Raw genomic sequence first — 18,164 nt, forward strand, 5'->3', positions numbered from 1 at the left:
CGACATACCCACCCCAAAAAAACCAATGGGAAACTTGTGTCTACTTTTTGACCTGTCGACATTTTAAATGTCGGTATTTTGACCTTGTCAGTATTTTTAAATGTCGGCATTTTGAACTTGTCGGGATTTTGATTGTAGGTATTTCACAGTAAACCTGTGTTAACGGACTAAAACAATCCATATGTGGGTGGTAATAACTATTCCTGAGGATTTATTGAAAACATGCACCGTCAGTGTTCCATAAAGACCGAGATTAAGAAACACCGGTCTAAGCTCTTAAACATAGTGATTTGGAGGGATGTCGGTGGTCATGTGACCATTGGCGGAATCCCGACACCACTCTGAATACCGTTGCCAGAACATAGACCGCCGACATCCCAAAGGTAAATATCAGGGGGACGGTTAGGGGTAGGGCCAGGGCAGGAGGGGGGGTTAGAGTTAGGCACTAGCTGCCACCCCCGACTCTTAGCCAACGCCGCCACCCCCAAATCTTAGCCCTGGCTGCCACCCAGGCGGGATAGGGTAGGGGGCAGGGGAGGGGTAAAATAATTACCCCATCCCCTGTTGGCATGGTAACTGTCGGGGTGCCGGTGTCAGTCATGTGACCGTCGGTATAATGTATCACCTGATTTGGATGGGTGACACGGCAGCTGTATGGGGTGATGGATCCCCTGCAATCTCACCTCTCTGCAGGGTTCTCCCATGAGCCCTACTTATACGAAACCCTTATCAGAAAGCAGACATCTCATTAAAGTGTCAAGTGTTCTTCTAGCCACACCCACATCTGGCCTGACCCCGCCTCTTTGAAATGGGGCATGGCTGCATTTTACAGTTGCAGTACCTGACTATATAAACGTGGCACCTTCTAGCCCTCACACTGTAGTAGCCCACGGTTTAAGAGTGGTTCACAAAATGTTAACTGGTTTGAAATGTGATCGGCTTTGGCGATCGGAAACTTTTTTGCAGCATATTCTTAAATTTAAGCCAATCCGACATTCCGAAATGAAGTTCGTGGTTCCCAAATCGGGCCGAAGGCTAGAAGCCTGCCGTCCATTTTACATCGGAAAAACTTTCCTACGCTAACGGCCGCCATTGACCTGGAACGTGGTTGATCCTGTTGGCGTTGCTGGAATTTAGCTCAAATCTTTTGGATCTTTCTAAAGTGTGACAATTTCCAGGGAATTTCTACCTTCAGAGCCAACAGGAAGAACCAGAACCCTGAAACCATCTCATACACCTCTACCGGTGATACCATAAAGCATCCGCCCGATCCCAGCCCGCCACTGCCGCCCCCATATGGGAGTGTACTCACGTTCTGCAATCTGCTTCACCGGAAATCCCAGGAAGAAACTAAACTCTACCAGGCTCATGTTCCGGAGCTGATCGCTGACATCGGAACCATTCATAAAGCCATTCCGGTCTCTGACGGCGAAGGAGATCGTGACAGGCGCCTTCCAAATCCCAACCGGAGGCGGACTGGATGTAATGTTCACTATCTGGGGGCGGGAGGGAGAATGAGCCGGCCGGGCTCCACAGACGCTGACACAACCTTCAACATAATCATTTTAAAGGAAACGGATAAAAAAAAGAAGAGAATTTTGGGGAAATGTATCAATTCCTGGATTTATCTCCATGCGTGAAACCGTTACACCCACTCTGGCGGTGGCTAGGTATATTGTATTCTGCCCATGTGATGGGGGTGTGGTCTAAATACACTGTGGGCGTGGTCATAGTGCTGTAATAAAGTATTGGTATGGATGCATTATATTATGGTTGTTCTACGTATCAAAAGCGTTCGTTACCTGGAGCGTGAAATTGTCGCTCTCCTGCCGCAACCTCCTCACTTCGTACAGCGCCAAACTCAGGCCCTTCTGGATCTGCTCGCTGAATGTGCAAAGTCTGATGTCAACCGTCTGCGGCACAAACTGGAGGACTGGGGACAAAGCAGGGGGCACAGATAACGGTGCGTGGTCGTCGCAGGAGGTACAGTAATGCCATTCTTCATGCTAGCCTACTGGAGAATTATACCCGCCGATCCTGTAACTACCGCTGTAATGCGGGAAAATCATTATGGGAGCAACTCTGCGGCTCAATCACAGGCAACAGCAAAAATATCAGATATGATTCTGGTGTCGCAGCTTCTACAATCGCCAACCTGCCCAAGCGTTCCATGGCTCCCAGGGCATGCTGGGATTTATACCCTATGACCCCAATACTCACCGCAAAGGAGCACCAGGAACAGCCTACAATCTATGGTGCACAGGGGGAAGGGGATGCTGGAAGTGTTTTACGTATTTAGCAGTAATTAGCGCCACCACTCTAAGCGCAACAGGATAGCAAGTGCCAGTCCTATTCAACTTCAAATCCAGGCGCCACCTACATGCTCGGAGCGGCGCGCACTTGGGCTTTCACCCCCAACTTTAGCCCAGGCCCTGTGTGCGGTTTCAGGCAGGTTTTGAACAGCAAAAACTCCGCACAAGTGCCGATCTGTTACGCCCGGGCAAGTGCTATTCTGAGTCGCGTGTACTGGGGAAGCAACGCCTGTTTCTGACGCATCACCTGCACCTAATGCGGGGCTGCTGCAAAGGCTGATACTAAGCATCTCACCTGTCTGAACGTGGAACCTCTGGTCTAGCCCCAGAAGCGCAGTCTGCAGGGACAAGATGGGTGGAAACTGCCCCAACACAAGACGGCTCCTGCCCAAGACGTTACCAACAGCTACGGCCGTGTAGATGACGGACCCGGAGGTTACCATAAAGGAAAATCTCTCAGACATCGTATAGACCTGCAGATGGGAAATACAGGGGTGAGGCCACAAGAGCTGACACTTTACATTATCACTATACCTCTATATATACATATATCATTATAAAGCTATGCAAAAGTCTGTCATCTTTTTATTTACTTAGTTATTCCCTATATTCCCTATAATCCGCAGGTGTCAGGTTTACAATAGCGACAGCAAAGATACGGATAAACTGCCCAGGTAATAATATACTAGGATCACTTTAAACGTGACTATTAACGTTATTAATTTAAACTATTAACTATTAATATTGCTAAAACTTCAAACGATGTCCTTAATAAATGATAATGATCTGTAATATTTAATGTTACATGTTGTAATACATCCGCCGATCAGCGCCGGATACAACCCGCGCTGTCACTTTTCATATGCGCACCGCCGAGATTCTCACTATCTGTAGAGGCGTGCTGTCTCGTTCTTGGCGCAGGTGTTTTCCCTGGAGCGCCGGTGGACCCTACTGTATCTGAGATGTCAGTAATAAACTGCTGCCGCGCATTTCTGCATTGCGCTGATGTGAACCGTGCGGAAACGCATTTACTCAAACTAACGACGCAGGAAGCGGGTGCCGGCTTTGACATCGAATCCACATATGGGAGGTGAGGTTTATATCAGGCGCATATTATGTGCTCGCCGTCCCTACATCCAGGGTGTAAGAGGCTGAGAGGAGCCGAGCGTCTCTCCCTCTCTGGGTAATAAAGCCAGTAGGCACGCCTTTCAAATTTACTGTCATCCATTAAGTTTTAACAGCCGTCTCGTGCAAGCACAGAGTAGGCCCGGGTCAGCGGCACGGAGAGCGCGGGGCGTGCGTCTGCCTGAAAACACGTTCCTGAAAGCCCTTTAGAAAATCAACTGCAGGTTTCTCTTGTAAACTAAAGACTCTGATTCAAACAGAAGAGGCGGCCGGCATCTCTGGGCCTACTCCCGACTACCGCCTCCCCGTCTGGTGGATGGAAGGATCGATGCACTGGAGATAAATAAGATCTAAGAAGTTAGAAACATAGAAATGCTCTAAAATATTCTACTCTGAACATTATAAAGTATTTGCTTCACGTATAAAAGCGTTGCTGACACAGACTGCCTCTGCATGAGACACGGAAAGCCACCACACGCGTGTACACATGTGGCGGTGCAAGCGTCTTGCCGAGCCTGGTCTGCCAGCACCAGAGAGGAGGAGAAGTAACAGAGGCAGCGGCGAAGCAGGAAAGTTAAGGTAAGGAAAATATAAAGAGGAGGAGGAGAAGGGAAGAGAGAAAAAATAAGAATTTACTTACCGATAATTCTATTTCTCGGAGTCCGTAGTGGATGCTGGGGTTCCTGAAAGGACCATGGGGAATAGCGGCTCCGCAGGAGACAGGGCACAAAAAGTAAAGCTTTTCCAGATCAGGTGGTGTGCACTGGCTCCTCCCCCTATGACCCTCCTCCAGACTCCAGTTAGGTACTGTGCCCGGACGAGCGTACACAATAAGGGAGGATTTTGAATCCCGGGTAAGACTCATACCAGCCACACCAATCACACCGTACAACTTGTGATCTAAACCCAGTTAACAGTATGATAACAAAAGGAGCCTCTGAAAGACGGCTTCCTACAACAATAACCCGATTTTTGTAACAATAACTATGTACAAGTATTGCAGAATAATCCGCACTTGGGATGGGCGCCCAGCATCCACTACGGACTCCGAGAAATAGAATTATCGGTAAGTAAATTCTTATTTTCTCTATCGTCCTAGTGGATGCTGGGGTTCCTGAAAGGACCATGGGGATTATACCAAAGCTCCCAAACGGGCGGGAGAGTGCGGATGACTCTGCAGCACCGAATGAGAGAACTCCAGGTCCTCTTTTGCCAGGGTATCAAATTTGTAAAATTTTACAAACGTGTTCTCCCCCGACCACGTAGCTGCTCGGCAGAGTTGTAATGCCGAGACCCCTCAGGCAGCCGCCCAAGATGAGCCCACCTTCCTTGTGGAATGGGCATTTACATATTTTTTGCTGTGGCAAGCCTGCCACAGAATGTGCAAGCTGAATTGTACTACAAATCCAACGAGCAATAGTCTGCTTAGAAGCAGGAGCACCCAGCTTGTTGGGTGCATACAGGATAAACAGCAAGTCAGATTTCCTGACTCCAGCCGACCTGGAAACTATATTTTCAGGGCCCTGACAACATCCAGCAACTTGGAGTCCTCCAAGTCCCTAGTAGCCGCAGGCACCACAATAAGCTGGTTCAGGTGAAACGCTGACACCACCTTAGGGAGAAACTGGGGACGAGTCCACAGCTTTGCTCTGTCCGAATGGACAATCAGATATGGCTTTGTGAGATAAAGCCGCCAATTCTGACACTCGCCTGGCCGAGGCCAGGACCAACAGCATGGTCACTTTCCATGTGAGATATATCAAATCCACAGATTTGAGTTGTTTAAAACAATGTGATTTTAGGAATCCCAAACTACGTTGAGATCGCCCAGTGCCACTGGAGACATCAAAAAGGGGTTGTATATGCAGTACTCCCTTAACAACTTCTGGACTTCAGGAACTGAAGCCAATTTCTTTCTGGAAGAAAATCGACCGGTCGAAATTTGAACTTTAATGGACCCCAATTTGAGACCCATATACACTCCTGCTTGCAGGAAATGTAGGAATTAACCTAGTTGAAATTCTTCCGTGGAGCCTTCCTGGCCTCACACCATGGAACATATTTTCACCTAAGCGGTGATAATGTTGTGCGGTCACCTCCTTCCTGGCTCTGACCAGGGTAGGGATGACCTCTTCCGGAATGCCTTTTTCCCTTAGGATCCGGCGTTCACCCGCCCTGGCGTCAACGCAGCTGCGGTAAGTCATGGAACAGACATGATTCTTGCTGAATCAAGATCCTTTCTAGTATCTCTTGAAGTTCCGGGTACCAAGTTCTTCTTGGCCCAAACCGGAACCACGAGTATAGTTCTTACTCCTCTCCTTCCTATCATTCTCCATACACTGGGTATGAAAGGCAGAGGAGGGAACACATACACCGACTGGTACACCCACGGTGTTACCAGAGCGTCCCAGCTATTGCCTGAGGGTCTCTAGACCTGGCGCTTCATGTGGGACGCCATCATAACCACCTTTGGTCTTTCCCAACGGTTTACAAACATGTGGAAACTTCCAGATGAAGTTCCCACTTTTCCGGGTGGAATTCATTTATGCTGAGGAAATCTTCCTAGTTGTCCACTCCCGGAATGAACACTGCTGACAGTGTTATCACATGATCTTTCGCCCAGCGAAGAATCCTTGCTGTCATTGCCCTCCTGCTTCTTGTGCCGCCCCGTCTGTTTACGTGGGCGACTGCCATGATGATGTCCTACTGGATCAGCACCGGTTGACTTTGAAGCAGAGGTCTTCCTAGGCTCAGAGCATCGTAAATTGCCCTTAGCTCCAGTATATTCATGTGGAGAGAAATCTCCAGACTTGACCACACTTCCTTGGAAATTTCTTCCTTGTGTGACTGTTCCCCAGCCTCTCAGGCTGGCATCCGTGGTCACCAGAACACAGTCCTGAATGCTGAATGTGCTGCCCTCTAGAAGATGAGCACTCTGCAGCCCCCACAGAAGAGACACCCTTGTCCTTGGAGACAGGGTTATCCGCTGATGCATCTGAAGATGCGATCCGGACCATTCGTCCAGCAAATCCCCCTGAAAAGTTTTTGCGTGAGATCTGCCGAATGGAATCGCTTCGTAAGAAGCCACCATTTTTCCCAGGACTCCTGTGCATTGATGCACTGATACTTGGCCTGGATTTAGGAGGTTTCTGACTAGGTCGGATAACTCCCTGGCTTTCCCCTCCAGGAGAAATACCTCTTTCTGGACTATGCCCAGAATCATTCCTAGGAACAGCAGACGTATCATCGGAAAACAGCTGCGATTTTTGGAATATTTAGAATCCACTCGTGCTGTCGTAGAACTACTTTAGATAGTTCTTTTCCGACCTCCAACTGTTCTCTGGAAACTTGTCCCTTTCAGGATATCGTCCAAGTAAGGGATAATTTAGATGCCTTTCTTCTTTTAAGAATCATCTTTTCGGCCATTACCTTGGTAAAGGCCCGGGGTGCCGTGGATAATTCAACGGCAGCGTCTGAAACTGATATTGACAGTTCTGTATCACGAACCAGAGGTACCCTTGTTGAGAAGGGCAAATTTGGACATGGAGGTAATCCTTGATGTCCAGGGACACCATATAGTCCCCTTTTTTCCGGTTCTCTATCACTGCTCTGAGTGACTCCATCTTGATTTGAACCTTTTTATGTAAGTGTTCAAAGATTTCAGATTTAGACTATGTCTCACCAAGCCGTCTGGCTTCAGTACCACAATATAGTGTGGAGGACTAATACCCTTTTCCTTGTTGTAGGAGGGGTACTTTGATTATCACCTGCTGGAAATACAGCTTGTGAATTTTTTTCCCAATACTGCCTCCTTGTCGGAGGGAGCCGTTGGTAAAGCAGGCTTCAGGAACCTGCGAGGAAAAAATGTCTCGACTCTCCAATCTGTACCCCTGGGATAATACTTGTATGATCTAGGGGTCAACTTGCGAGTGATCCCACTGCGCGCTGAGACTCTTGAGACTACCCCCCCACTGGTGGAGGGCTTCTTTTCCTGGGAAGGGGCTGCCTGCTGCAGTCTACTTCCCTTTCCTCTATGTCTGGGCAGATATGACTGGCTTTTTGCCCGCTTGCCCACATGGGAACGGAAGGATTGAGGCTGAAAAGACAGTGTCTTTTTCTGCTGAGATGTAACTTGGGGTAAAAAGGTTGGATTTCCCAGCTGTGGCCGTGGCCCCCAGGTCCGACGGACCGACCCCAAATAACTCCTTCCCTTTATACGGCAATACTTCCATGTGCCGTATGGGATCTGTATCACCTGACCACTGTCGTGTCCATGACATCTTCTGGGAGATATGGACAACGCACTTATCTTGATGCCAGAGTGCAAATATCCCTCTGTGCATCTCGCATACATATATATAGAATGCATCCTATTAAATGCTCTATATCAATAAAATATTTTTAGTCAGGGAATTCGACCAAGCCAACCCAGCACTGCATCTCCAGGCTGATGGCGATCGCTGGTCGCAGTATAACCACCGTCTGTGTGTATATACTTTTTAGGATATTTTTCCAGCTGCCTATCAGCTGGCTCCTTGAGGGCGGCCGTATTTGGAGACGGTAACGCCACTTGATAAGCGTGTGAGCGCCTTATCCACCCTAATGGGCGTTTCCCAACGCGCCCTAACTTCTGGCGGGAAAAGGTATAACGCCAATATTTGCTATCGGGGTAAACCCACGCATCATCACACACTTCATTTTATTTTATCTGATTCAGGAAAAACTACAGGTAGTTTTTTCACTTCCACATAATACCCTTTTTTGTGGTACTTGTAGTATCAGAAATATGTAACAGCTCCTTCATTGCCCTTAACGTGTGGCCCTAATGAGGAATACGTTTGTTTATTCACCGTCGACACTGGATTCAGTGTCCGTGTCTGTGTCTGTGTCGACCGACTGAGGTAAATGGGCGTTTTTTATAAAAAAAAAAACCCCTGACGGTGTTTCTGAGACGCCTGGACCGTTACTAATTGTTTGTCGGCCGTCTCATGTCGTCAACCGACCTTGCAGCGTGTTGACATTCTCACGTAATTCCCTAAATAAGCCATCCATTCCGGTGTCGACTCCCTAGAGAGTGACATCACCATTACAGGCAATTTCTCCGCCTCCTCCAGCATCGTCCTCATACATGTCGACACACACGTACCGACACACAGCACACACACCTGGAATGCTCTGACAGAGGACAGGACCCCACTAGCCCTTTGGAGAGACAGAGGGAGAGTTTGCCAGCACACACCAAAAAACGCTATAATTACATAGGGACAACCTTATATAAGTGTTTCTCCCTAATAGCATCTTTATATATATATTTATATCGCCAATTTGTGCCCCCCCTCTCTGTTTAAACCCTGTTTCTGTAGTGCAGTGCAGGGGAGAGCCTGGGAGCCTTCTCTCCAGCCTTTCTGTGAGAGAAAAAATGGCGCTGTGTGCTGAGGAGATAGGCCCCGCCCCTTTTACGGCGGGCTCGTCTCCCGCTCTTTAGTGAAGTTTGGCAGGGGTTAAATATCTCCATATAGCCTCTGGGGGCTATATGTGAGGTATTTTTAGCCAGTATATAGGTTTACATTTGCCTCCCAGGGCGCCCCCCCCCAGCGCCCTGCACCCTCAGTGACAGCGTGTGAAGTGTGCTGAGAGGAAAATGGCGCACAGCTGCAGTGCTGTGCGCTACCTTTAGAAGACTGTCAGAGTCTTCAGCCGCCGATTCTGGACCTCTTCTAACTTCAGCATCTGCAAGGGGGCCGGCGGCGCGGCTCCGGTGACCATCCAGGCTGTACCTGTGATCGTCCCTCTGGAGCTAATGTCCAGTAGCCAAGAAGCCAATCCATCCTGCACGCAGGTGAGTTCACTTCTTCTCCCCTCAGTCCCTCGTTGCAGTGATCCTGTTGCCAGCAGGACTCACTGTAAAATAAAAAACCTAAGCTAAACTTTCTCTAAGCAGCTCTTTAGGAGAGCCACCTAGATTGCACCCTTCTCGGCCGGGCACAAAAATCTAACTGGAGTCTGGAGGAGGGTCATAGGGGGAGGAGCCAGTGCACACCACCTGATCTGGAAAAGCTTTACTTTTTGTGCCCTGTCTCCTGCGGAGCCGCTATTCCCCATGGTCCTTTCAGGAACCCCAGCATCCACTAGGACGATAGAGAAAGAAGGAGTGTAATGGGAAGTAAAGGAGGGTAAGGAGATAAACTAGGGGAAAAGTAAGACAAGTAAAAGAGGAATCAGGGAACAGAGTAAGGAGAGAAACCAGAGTGAATGGCTCTGCAGGCCAGGACAGCAGCCTCTACAGGGCCACAGACTTTGAGGCGTCTGATGAGAGAGGTTGGAGGTAACTGTATGAGCGCTCTTACTCCTGCACCAATGTAATCATTAAAAATAAACTGTAAAGACGTCTCATGTAATAAAGACAGACCCGATGTCCTATCACTCTCGTGATTAATTCAGGCCTCACTGAGGCTGCACCAGGCAGTGTTTTAGTATAAATACAGAACAGCTGGGGGTGGAAGCAGGATGGACTTTGCAGTGAAGGTATCACCGTCTGCAGGGTCCTCATTTCCAGTCGGACAAAGAGCACAGCTATAGGCGCAGACTGTTTTTACGTATGCAGTTACAGGGCCCTAGAGGGACATCCCTAGTAGTATTTGGTGTCACTAATTTAAGGCCCCCTTGGTACAGGTTCCCCTCCTCAATCGCAGGTGTCAAAAGCTGGCACTATGAATATTGTATGGGAGGATGGGACATCTCCTTCTCAGGGAAGAAGGGAAGGAGAGGGGACAGGGAAGGAGAGGGGACTCCGGGCACAGAAACTAAACCTCACAGATCTGAATAATGGACCAGCAATCTCCTAGGCTACAGGAATGCAAGTTACCAATTGCTGGGCTTGAATGCAAGAACACAATGACCATGAAGTCAGGACGTACAGCTGTAGCAAGCATGGAGACGGCAGCCGGCACGTTCCGCCGACATGACTGCAACGCTTCAGCGAAACATCACCTCGCATTGCTGTGGTCTCACAAAGCATTGCTCCAATTATGTGCAGTAACCTTAATCTCCCACCAGGTGTCATACTGGAGCATTCTCTGTGCCCATGCTATGGGAACCTATTCATACATGGCTCTGTGATAAAATACATGACTAGGAATTGTCAGCAAAGCACCAACAGGCAATCCACAGGGAGGAGGAGCCCGATATAGCCCCCGTTCTAGTGACTGGCAAATAAATATAAAACAGCAACGTACTTCCGAGAAGCACTGCCACCAGATTAGTAATATTGTCATACAGTAATACTGTATACAAGGTACAGTACTATAGAGGAAACTCTGCCACCCAAGAGATGCCAGTACCCCCTCCCTGCCAGCCCACTCTTACCCATTACCCCCCCCCCTCCAACCCATCATAATATGATTATTATAATTATTAGTGACATCATGGGGAAGCTGATCCTGTTTCTTACTTGTGACATCATGGGGAGACTGATGAAGAGCTCCCCTAGTGGGCAGTACCGGTAGTACAAGCACACACTGTTCAGACCTGAAGAAGAGGTGTCATGTCTGCATCTGCTGCGCTTATTGGATATTCTTTGTATTTTGGTCTATTAAGTCACTAAAGTCAGATCTGTTACACAACGGAAAGGAAGGGAATACCCCCCCCCCCTTGTATTCAGAGCTGCACCGTTATAAAGTTAAACATTGCACCTTACTATCTCCATGCGTTATATATGACAAATGTCACGCGTCACCTCACCCAGCTCCACACTCTGTATATTTTACTGCTTTCTTAAAAAAGAAACTAAATCTATGTAATTAAATCGGTTTCTGCCGGCTGCCACTTATGGACATCCCCCCCGTGGTGTTCCCTTACTGTTTATATCTAGTGTTTCCCAGCCACGCCCCTGGCAACGTCTGTGTGGCGAAACGCATCAGCGTGTGGCTTGGTACTAGGAGTCTCAGGAAGAGCGGTCCATACTGGTTCTTCTGCCTGTCTGACTGGTGTCACTGGAACTATAGTGATCTTACAGGTAAGTAGCCCATTACTCTCGTATGCATTTGGGGCTTTAACTTTGAGCTTTTTTTTTTTTTTACAAAGCTGCTTTTATTACATTTCCATATGAAATAAAGCGCGGAAGGTTTGGGGTAATCTTAAGGTCCATACACACTTAACGATATAATGAGCGACGTCGCTCATTTTCCCCCTCCCTGAGCGACGTCGCTCATTTTATCGTTAAGTGTGTATGCGCCAGCGATGACCGATGCGCGGCCCCGCGGGTCGGCAACGATCGTCGCTGTCGGTAGGGCATGCATGAAGGATGTGGACTGTCGTCCACGACCTTCATGCAGGGCTGGCGGGGGCGTGACGTCACTGAGCGATATGAGCGGTCATATCGCTCAGTGTGTACAGGCGGCCGCCGACCGGCCTGCCCGGGAGGGGGAAACGTTAGACGATGTCGCTCACAGAGCGACATCATCTAATGTGTATGGGCCTTTAGAGCGGACGCAGCAGACAAACTGAAAACCTTACACTATTATTGTTACCTAAAATATCATTGTCTAGAATTCACTTGTTATAACCTGAGATCTCTCCGTCTTCCCCCCGGGGGATGAGACGACAGTGGATAGAAGGTGCTGAGTGGGATAAGCAGCTGACATTACGTGTTATATGGGGAATGAAAGATCGGTATATATGGTATATTTACATGCATCTGTGGCCCAGATACAAGACCCAGTATCTCCAGAATATCTAATCCAGACACCGACATGTACTGTATTAACAGTGGGGTAAAGTGCGGCTGCTGAAATCTCCTGTTGCAACACGGTTGGTGCATTATATAGAACCAATAAAATAATATAAAAAGTATGAAAATAATATAATTGTATTCAAATGTATCACTATTTAACTTAGACACGAACCATTGAGGTCATGTTTATTTTTCAGCTTTAACCTGGCGTTCAACTGCAGCTCTCCCAAAAAGTTAAGTCCCCCCCCCCACCCCCCAATACAGATAGCTGAAGCCCCTCCCACATATCTCGGATCTGATACATGTCACAATGGCGAGAATGCAGTTCCTGTGATATCATTGGCCTGGCCCTTGTGCGAGAGCCAACCAATCCCCACAGTGCAGGGCTCACATGCCGTCAGTCACTCTGTGCCTGCTCTGGTGGGGAAGCCCCTCTGTACATACATGAAATACCCGGTCGGCGAGTTCATACTTGAACGCCGCCGGGTATTTCATGGCTATTATGCAGCTGAGTAACACGCAACTGTATATAATGTCACCATCGCTACCAGCATTGTTTAAGGTTGTTACGGTCATTTATTAACCATAATCCCGGCTCAAGCGCATCCATGACTACAAATGATTAACATCAAGAGTGCACCTAATGGCTGATATTTGGCGAGAGCAGGGTGCTGGGTATTTGGAATATAAAAGGCTAAACCTACTTGGCGTCTCCTCCTGCCCCATATTGTAAAGCATGCCATGCAATGTGCTTGGAGCATGTGTATTCTTAAAGGTCTCCTGGTCGGGTCATTTAGATATCGCTGGATTCTAGAACATGTACAGAAAGAGAATTGATCCCACCTGGCATTATCAGAACCACAGTAACCCGGAAGCACCCAAAGAAGTTGTGCCGACCCCTGGTTATAGGCCTTGCAGGAATTCCTCCACTAGCAGTCGCCAATGATGGGCCAGAAGTACTGGTCAGCTGATGGACCATTTTTAGCTAAAGCAGGGGTTAACTGAGAGACGACGGACCGGAGACTGAAGTGAGTTATTGCCTGACAAGCGAGTTATTGCCTACTTTCCTCCAGTGTACCTAGCCAGGCCTCCATGGAGCCACGGGCTGCCCGCTGCAATCTGAGGACTTTTGGGAGGTGCAGTGGTCACCCTTTGTTATGCAGGTTCCCAACAGAGCGAGACCAGCCCCATCACGGCCGCAGCGCAGCAGGAATCTAACCGGGAATTATGTAAGGAGCTACATTGGGCAGGCTGGGTAGAGGTTGCGGCTCCTGATATACTGGTCTGGGATCATGCCGGTATGCCGGTACCTGGATATCGAAGCCTAGGCAGATCTTGCTACTTGGTGGACTTGCCAAGACCCGGAGGACTTTGAGATTGGTCCTTGCCCTACCGGCAGAGGAGTGGTTGGTATGGCTCGGTGGCTGGGTCAACGCTACAGAGTAAGGGTGATCATAGCACCTTATGCAAGTCTCTGCCATACACTGTTAAGTAACTATACATTTTCAAAACATATTCACCCTACTTACTTCCACAAAGCACATAAAACAAGACTCGACTTCAGTGGGGTCTAATCTTTAATGCAAATAGTAAATACTTACCCGGGATCACACATGAAGTTTGGTACACTGACCGCAGCAACAGCACCTAATCCTTGCATTATAATATTAGAGATAATAACGCAACAAATAGAATTACGCAACCTGTCGCATCATTCTACATTACACTGCGTGAGCTGCACAATCGGCCGCCTTGAGCCTATATAGATTTAGGCCGTATGTTGTGAGTATTATAATCTGATATCACTGGCATCCAAAGAGACCACAAATCCAACGTGTTACACTCACCTCCAGCTCCACGGAACGGCTGAAATGAAGCGTTAGCAGTTCCTTGATTGATTCCGTAATGTTCTGAATATTTGATCCACGGGACAGAACTGAAAGAAAAAAAAATTACAGGATAATTATTTATAGAGATAAAGCGCAATCGTCTCATCTAATCCGCATAATTTCCCTCTGAATGGTTTATGCTCTGGGCAGAATTTTATGCCGTTGTATTTAATTCCAAGTTTTCGTGGTGGGACGGCAGAGACAACACTTCATGGAACCAGTGCAAAAGAATATGATGGAGGGCGCTGTCAATAGCCGCTGGTGCTGGGGGTGGTATATCCCCAAGAGAGTAGAAATACAGAGAAAAACAAAAAGCACCTGCGCTCTGTTGCTATAAGGGGTATATCCCCCAACTTAATTGTGTAGATTAACTAAAAATTAATAATCAATATAAAGGACGGTAGGTTAGGTTGATATTGTTTTGATTAAATTGAATATATACATTAATTCAACCTAACCTACCGTCCTTTATATTGATTATTCATTTTTAGTTCATCTACACAATTAAGTTGGGGGATATACCCCTTACAGCAACAGAGCGCAGGTGCTTTTTGTTTTTCTCTGTACTTCATGGAACCAGAACATTGTTTTAGCACCGGCAAGGTGGGGAAAACTAGATCTTACTTAGGACAATCGGTGCTTACCTGCGGTGACCAGATAAGGCTCTGGATTGGAAACATCACACACCAGGGTGGGTCTAGTGGTTGTGGTTGGAGGAGATACAGCTGTGAGACCAGAGGGAGGTGTGACTGGTGAAGAAGTCGTTGGGGTAACTCCTGGGGTGATGTTGTTGGCCGCAGTTGAAGAGGTTGCAGCCTGTGTGTTATGGGAGACGGGTGACGTGGATGAAGTTGGTGTAGAAGTTGTGGCTACCGTGGTAGCTGGCTGTCTGGTGGAATAAGAAAGGCTGGTGCTTGGAGGGTGAGGAACAGTCGGTGTGGACAACAGAGTTATACTTGGCTGTGTACTCGGAGACCACGGCAAGCTAACTGTAGAGGGTGGGACAACAGTTGAGAAGACGCTTAAGGTAGATGGTGAGGTTAGAGTGGCTGTCAAGTTTGTGGTGGATATGACGCTCATCGTGGACAGAAAGCTTACTGTGGCTGGTGTACTTATGGTGGGTGAGGGTGGCAAGCTTAGAACAGGTGAGATGTTGAGGCTGGTAGTTGGTATTGTACTAACTGAAAGAAGTGAAGTGTAAACTTCCAAGGTGTCGAAAATCAATGTAGACATGGACATCAGTAGTTCTGTCGACAGAGGACCCACCGTGAGCAATGAGGTCTGAAGAGATTGCTCAATCAAAGCACTGCTGGTATAATCAGACCCGAAGGAGTAGGTGGGCAAGGTGGGTGTAGCAACACTCAGTGCAGACGATAATAGTAAAGGCAGTAAGGAGGTAGCACCTGCGAAACTTGAGGTATAGAGATTGCCCAACTCGGACTCCATGGTGGGTGTCACTTCCCAGACCGCAGAGAGCTCTGAAAAGACCCCTGAACTTCTCTCTGCCCAGTCAGGACTAGAAGATGGAGTGAAGGAGAACACTGACGTGGCATTTGAGGTCTGCCATGACACGACCTCGGCGCTGATGGTTTCCACCGGCGATGTAAAATACGTCTCCCACACAGAGTCACTGAAGGCGGATTTGGATGGTGCCAGCAGAGAGGAAAAGCTCAGGGATGATGAATCACTGGGTAACAGTGAGTGCGTGAGGGGAAGGTCTTCTGCTAACGACGGGAACATGATGCTATGATCAGGGGTAGTAACCCAGGAGAGTTCGCTGGAGGCCAGACCGGTCATCTCGGCACTCTCTTCTACTAGGGGAGACATGCTTTGGCTGAAATACATTCCAGAGTCACTCATGACAAATGCAGGAGCTTCTGCTGTGTTCCCAGGTTCGAAAACATTGCTGTCAAGGAATGGTGTCAGTATTGGTGTGAATGTAGCTGTAAAAAACGAGTAAAGCTCAACAGATGACATAGAAGACACAAAGAGTTCTGTAGCTATTAATGGGGGTATTAGACTCGTAGAATCTAAGCTTTGTGATGGAAACATGGAGGTCATCAGGATTTCCGTAAGACTGGAGTCAACAAGACTAGTGGAAGAATCCAAAATAATATCTGTATAACTGGAAATCAGAGGAACTACTGGAACTGAAGAATATACAACAATGGTGGACTCAACTAAGAACTCCTTATCTGACACCACACTGGCATGAGGACCATCTCCCATGGATCCTGAGGGACTGATGGTTTCCACATAATCCTCAGACACCGGGAGAGAGTAGGTGACATCGGAAGGCAGGACCAATGTCTGATCATGCAGGGAAGTAACAGTAGGCACTGGAGTACTGACCAAACTGAAAGGACGTTCCTCGCTTGCCCCCAAAAGGCTTTCTGAGACACCTTGGATTTCGCTGTGAGATTCTCCATATATAGCAGAGGTAATGGGTAGAGGGGTCGTCAGCAGATCCATACCAGGGCTGATGGTGGAAACCTGTGCACTGATGAGCCCTAGATCCGAGAAGATAGAAAACAAAGGATTTTTGGTTAGGATGCTGGTGACATCCTCTGTGAAGGCCACACTTGGCATTTCTATGCTACTCTCCAGGATAAATGGTTTCTCCGATGAGTAAGCACCAGGTGCGCTGGAAACGACCAATGTAGATTCCACCATGGAGTCAGAAAGAGGAAATGTGGAGAGTTGTCCAAGCAAAGAACTACCCACCACAGAACTCTGCAATTCAAAATCTGAGGAAGAAACTTCTGTGTGTTCCGTGGACATTGGGAATGTTTTGGTACTCGGATACAATTCGGTGACACTAGCAAAAGAGGTCAGATGTGGAACAGTTATCCTTTCTTCAAGAACATTAGATGTTCGACTTGTTTCCGGGACCGCAGACAGCGGCGTGTCGTCAATGACGCTAGCAGATCCCATCACATCAGAGCTTAAAGTGATGATGCTCAGGACTTCGGTGTCCATGGTGCTATGTAAGACTTGAGAGCTGGTCCACGATACGGGTGGCTGGGCAGTAAGGCTGGGAGTTAATGAGACATCATTTGGTAGGACAGCTTCACTGGAAAGTGGCCAGATGGTGCTGAAGGGGTCCACAGTGCTTGGAAAATCCAGAAACTGGGTGGTCTCCGGTGCAGGGGAAGACGGTTCAGCCGAGGTTACATCTACTGGAAAGTTGCTGACAAACTCATCCGGGACTGACGCGTTCTTACTGACATCTGAGCTTTCATTCACCTTCAGGAACAAGGGGCCAAAATGGACAACTGGAAAGAAAAGGAATACGTCAATTAGCGTGAAATGTGAATCAAAATGAAACACAATACCATGGAAAGTAAAATAGGTAACTGCTATAGAAGACAGTGCTTGAGCACAGGTGGATAGATCAAAATCAATGAGGTACTAGTTAAGCACATGTGCTCAAGTATGGCTATCCTTAAAAATAGGATTTTGAATACCTACCGGTAAATCCTTTTCTATGAGTCTGTAGAGGATGTTGGGCCGCTCAAAGAACCATGGGGTATAGACGGGATCCGCAGGAGACATGGGCACTTTAAGACTTTCAAAGGGGGCGTGACCTGGCTCCTCCCTCTATATCCTCCACCAGACTCAGTTTGGAACTGTGCCCGGCGAGACGGACATTTTGAGGAAAGGATTCAACAACAAAGGTGAGCACAACACCAGCTCACGCCATAAGCATGCCGTACAACATGGCAGATAACTGAACACATGTCAACGGACATGAACAAGATTCAGCAAGAAGCTGAAAAAAACGATAACACCAACTGTGTTTAACCAGAACTACACTGCAGATACAGTACGCACAGGGACGGGCGCCCAACATCCTCTACGGACTCATAGAAAAGGATTTACCGGTAGGTATTCAAAATCCTATTTTCTATTTCGTCCTAGAGGATGTTGGGCCGCTCAAAGAACCATGGGGATTATACCAAAGCTCTAAAAACGGGCAGGAGAGTGCGGATGACTCTGCAGCACCGATAGACCAAAACTAAGGTCTTCATCGGCCAAGGTATCAAACTTGTAAAACTTAGCAAACGTGTTTGACCCCGACCAAGTAGCAGCTCGGCAAAGTTGCAA

General features: G+C 47.9%; 1 protein-coding gene across 1 annotated transcript in view; it reads right to left on the minus strand.

Moving 5' to 3' along the window:
* Positions 1-18,164, minus strand: part of KIAA1549 (KIAA1549 ortholog) — an 89,406-nt gene that overhangs the window by 25,064 nt on the left and 46,178 nt on the right. Inside the window, exons 2-6 of the mRNA XM_063929249.1 lie at positions 14,702-17,332; positions 14,016-14,104; positions 2,608-2,785; positions 1,803-1,933; positions 1,313-1,496 (exon numbers count right to left, since the gene is read on the minus strand). Coding sequence (XP_063785319.1) covers positions 1,313-1,496; positions 1,803-1,933; positions 2,608-2,785; positions 14,016-14,104; positions 14,702-17,332 — 3,213 coding nt within the window. The remainder of the gene's footprint in view (positions 1-1,312; positions 1,497-1,802; positions 1,934-2,607; positions 2,786-14,015; positions 14,105-14,701; positions 17,333-18,164) is intronic.

Source organism: Pseudophryne corroboree, chromosome 6 (genome assembly GCF_028390025.1).
Source record: "Pseudophryne corroboree isolate aPseCor3 chromosome 6, aPseCor3.hap2, whole genome shotgun sequence".
In the NCBI taxonomy this organism is placed as follows: Eukaryota; Metazoa; Chordata; class Amphibia; order Anura; family Myobatrachidae; genus Pseudophryne; species Pseudophryne corroboree.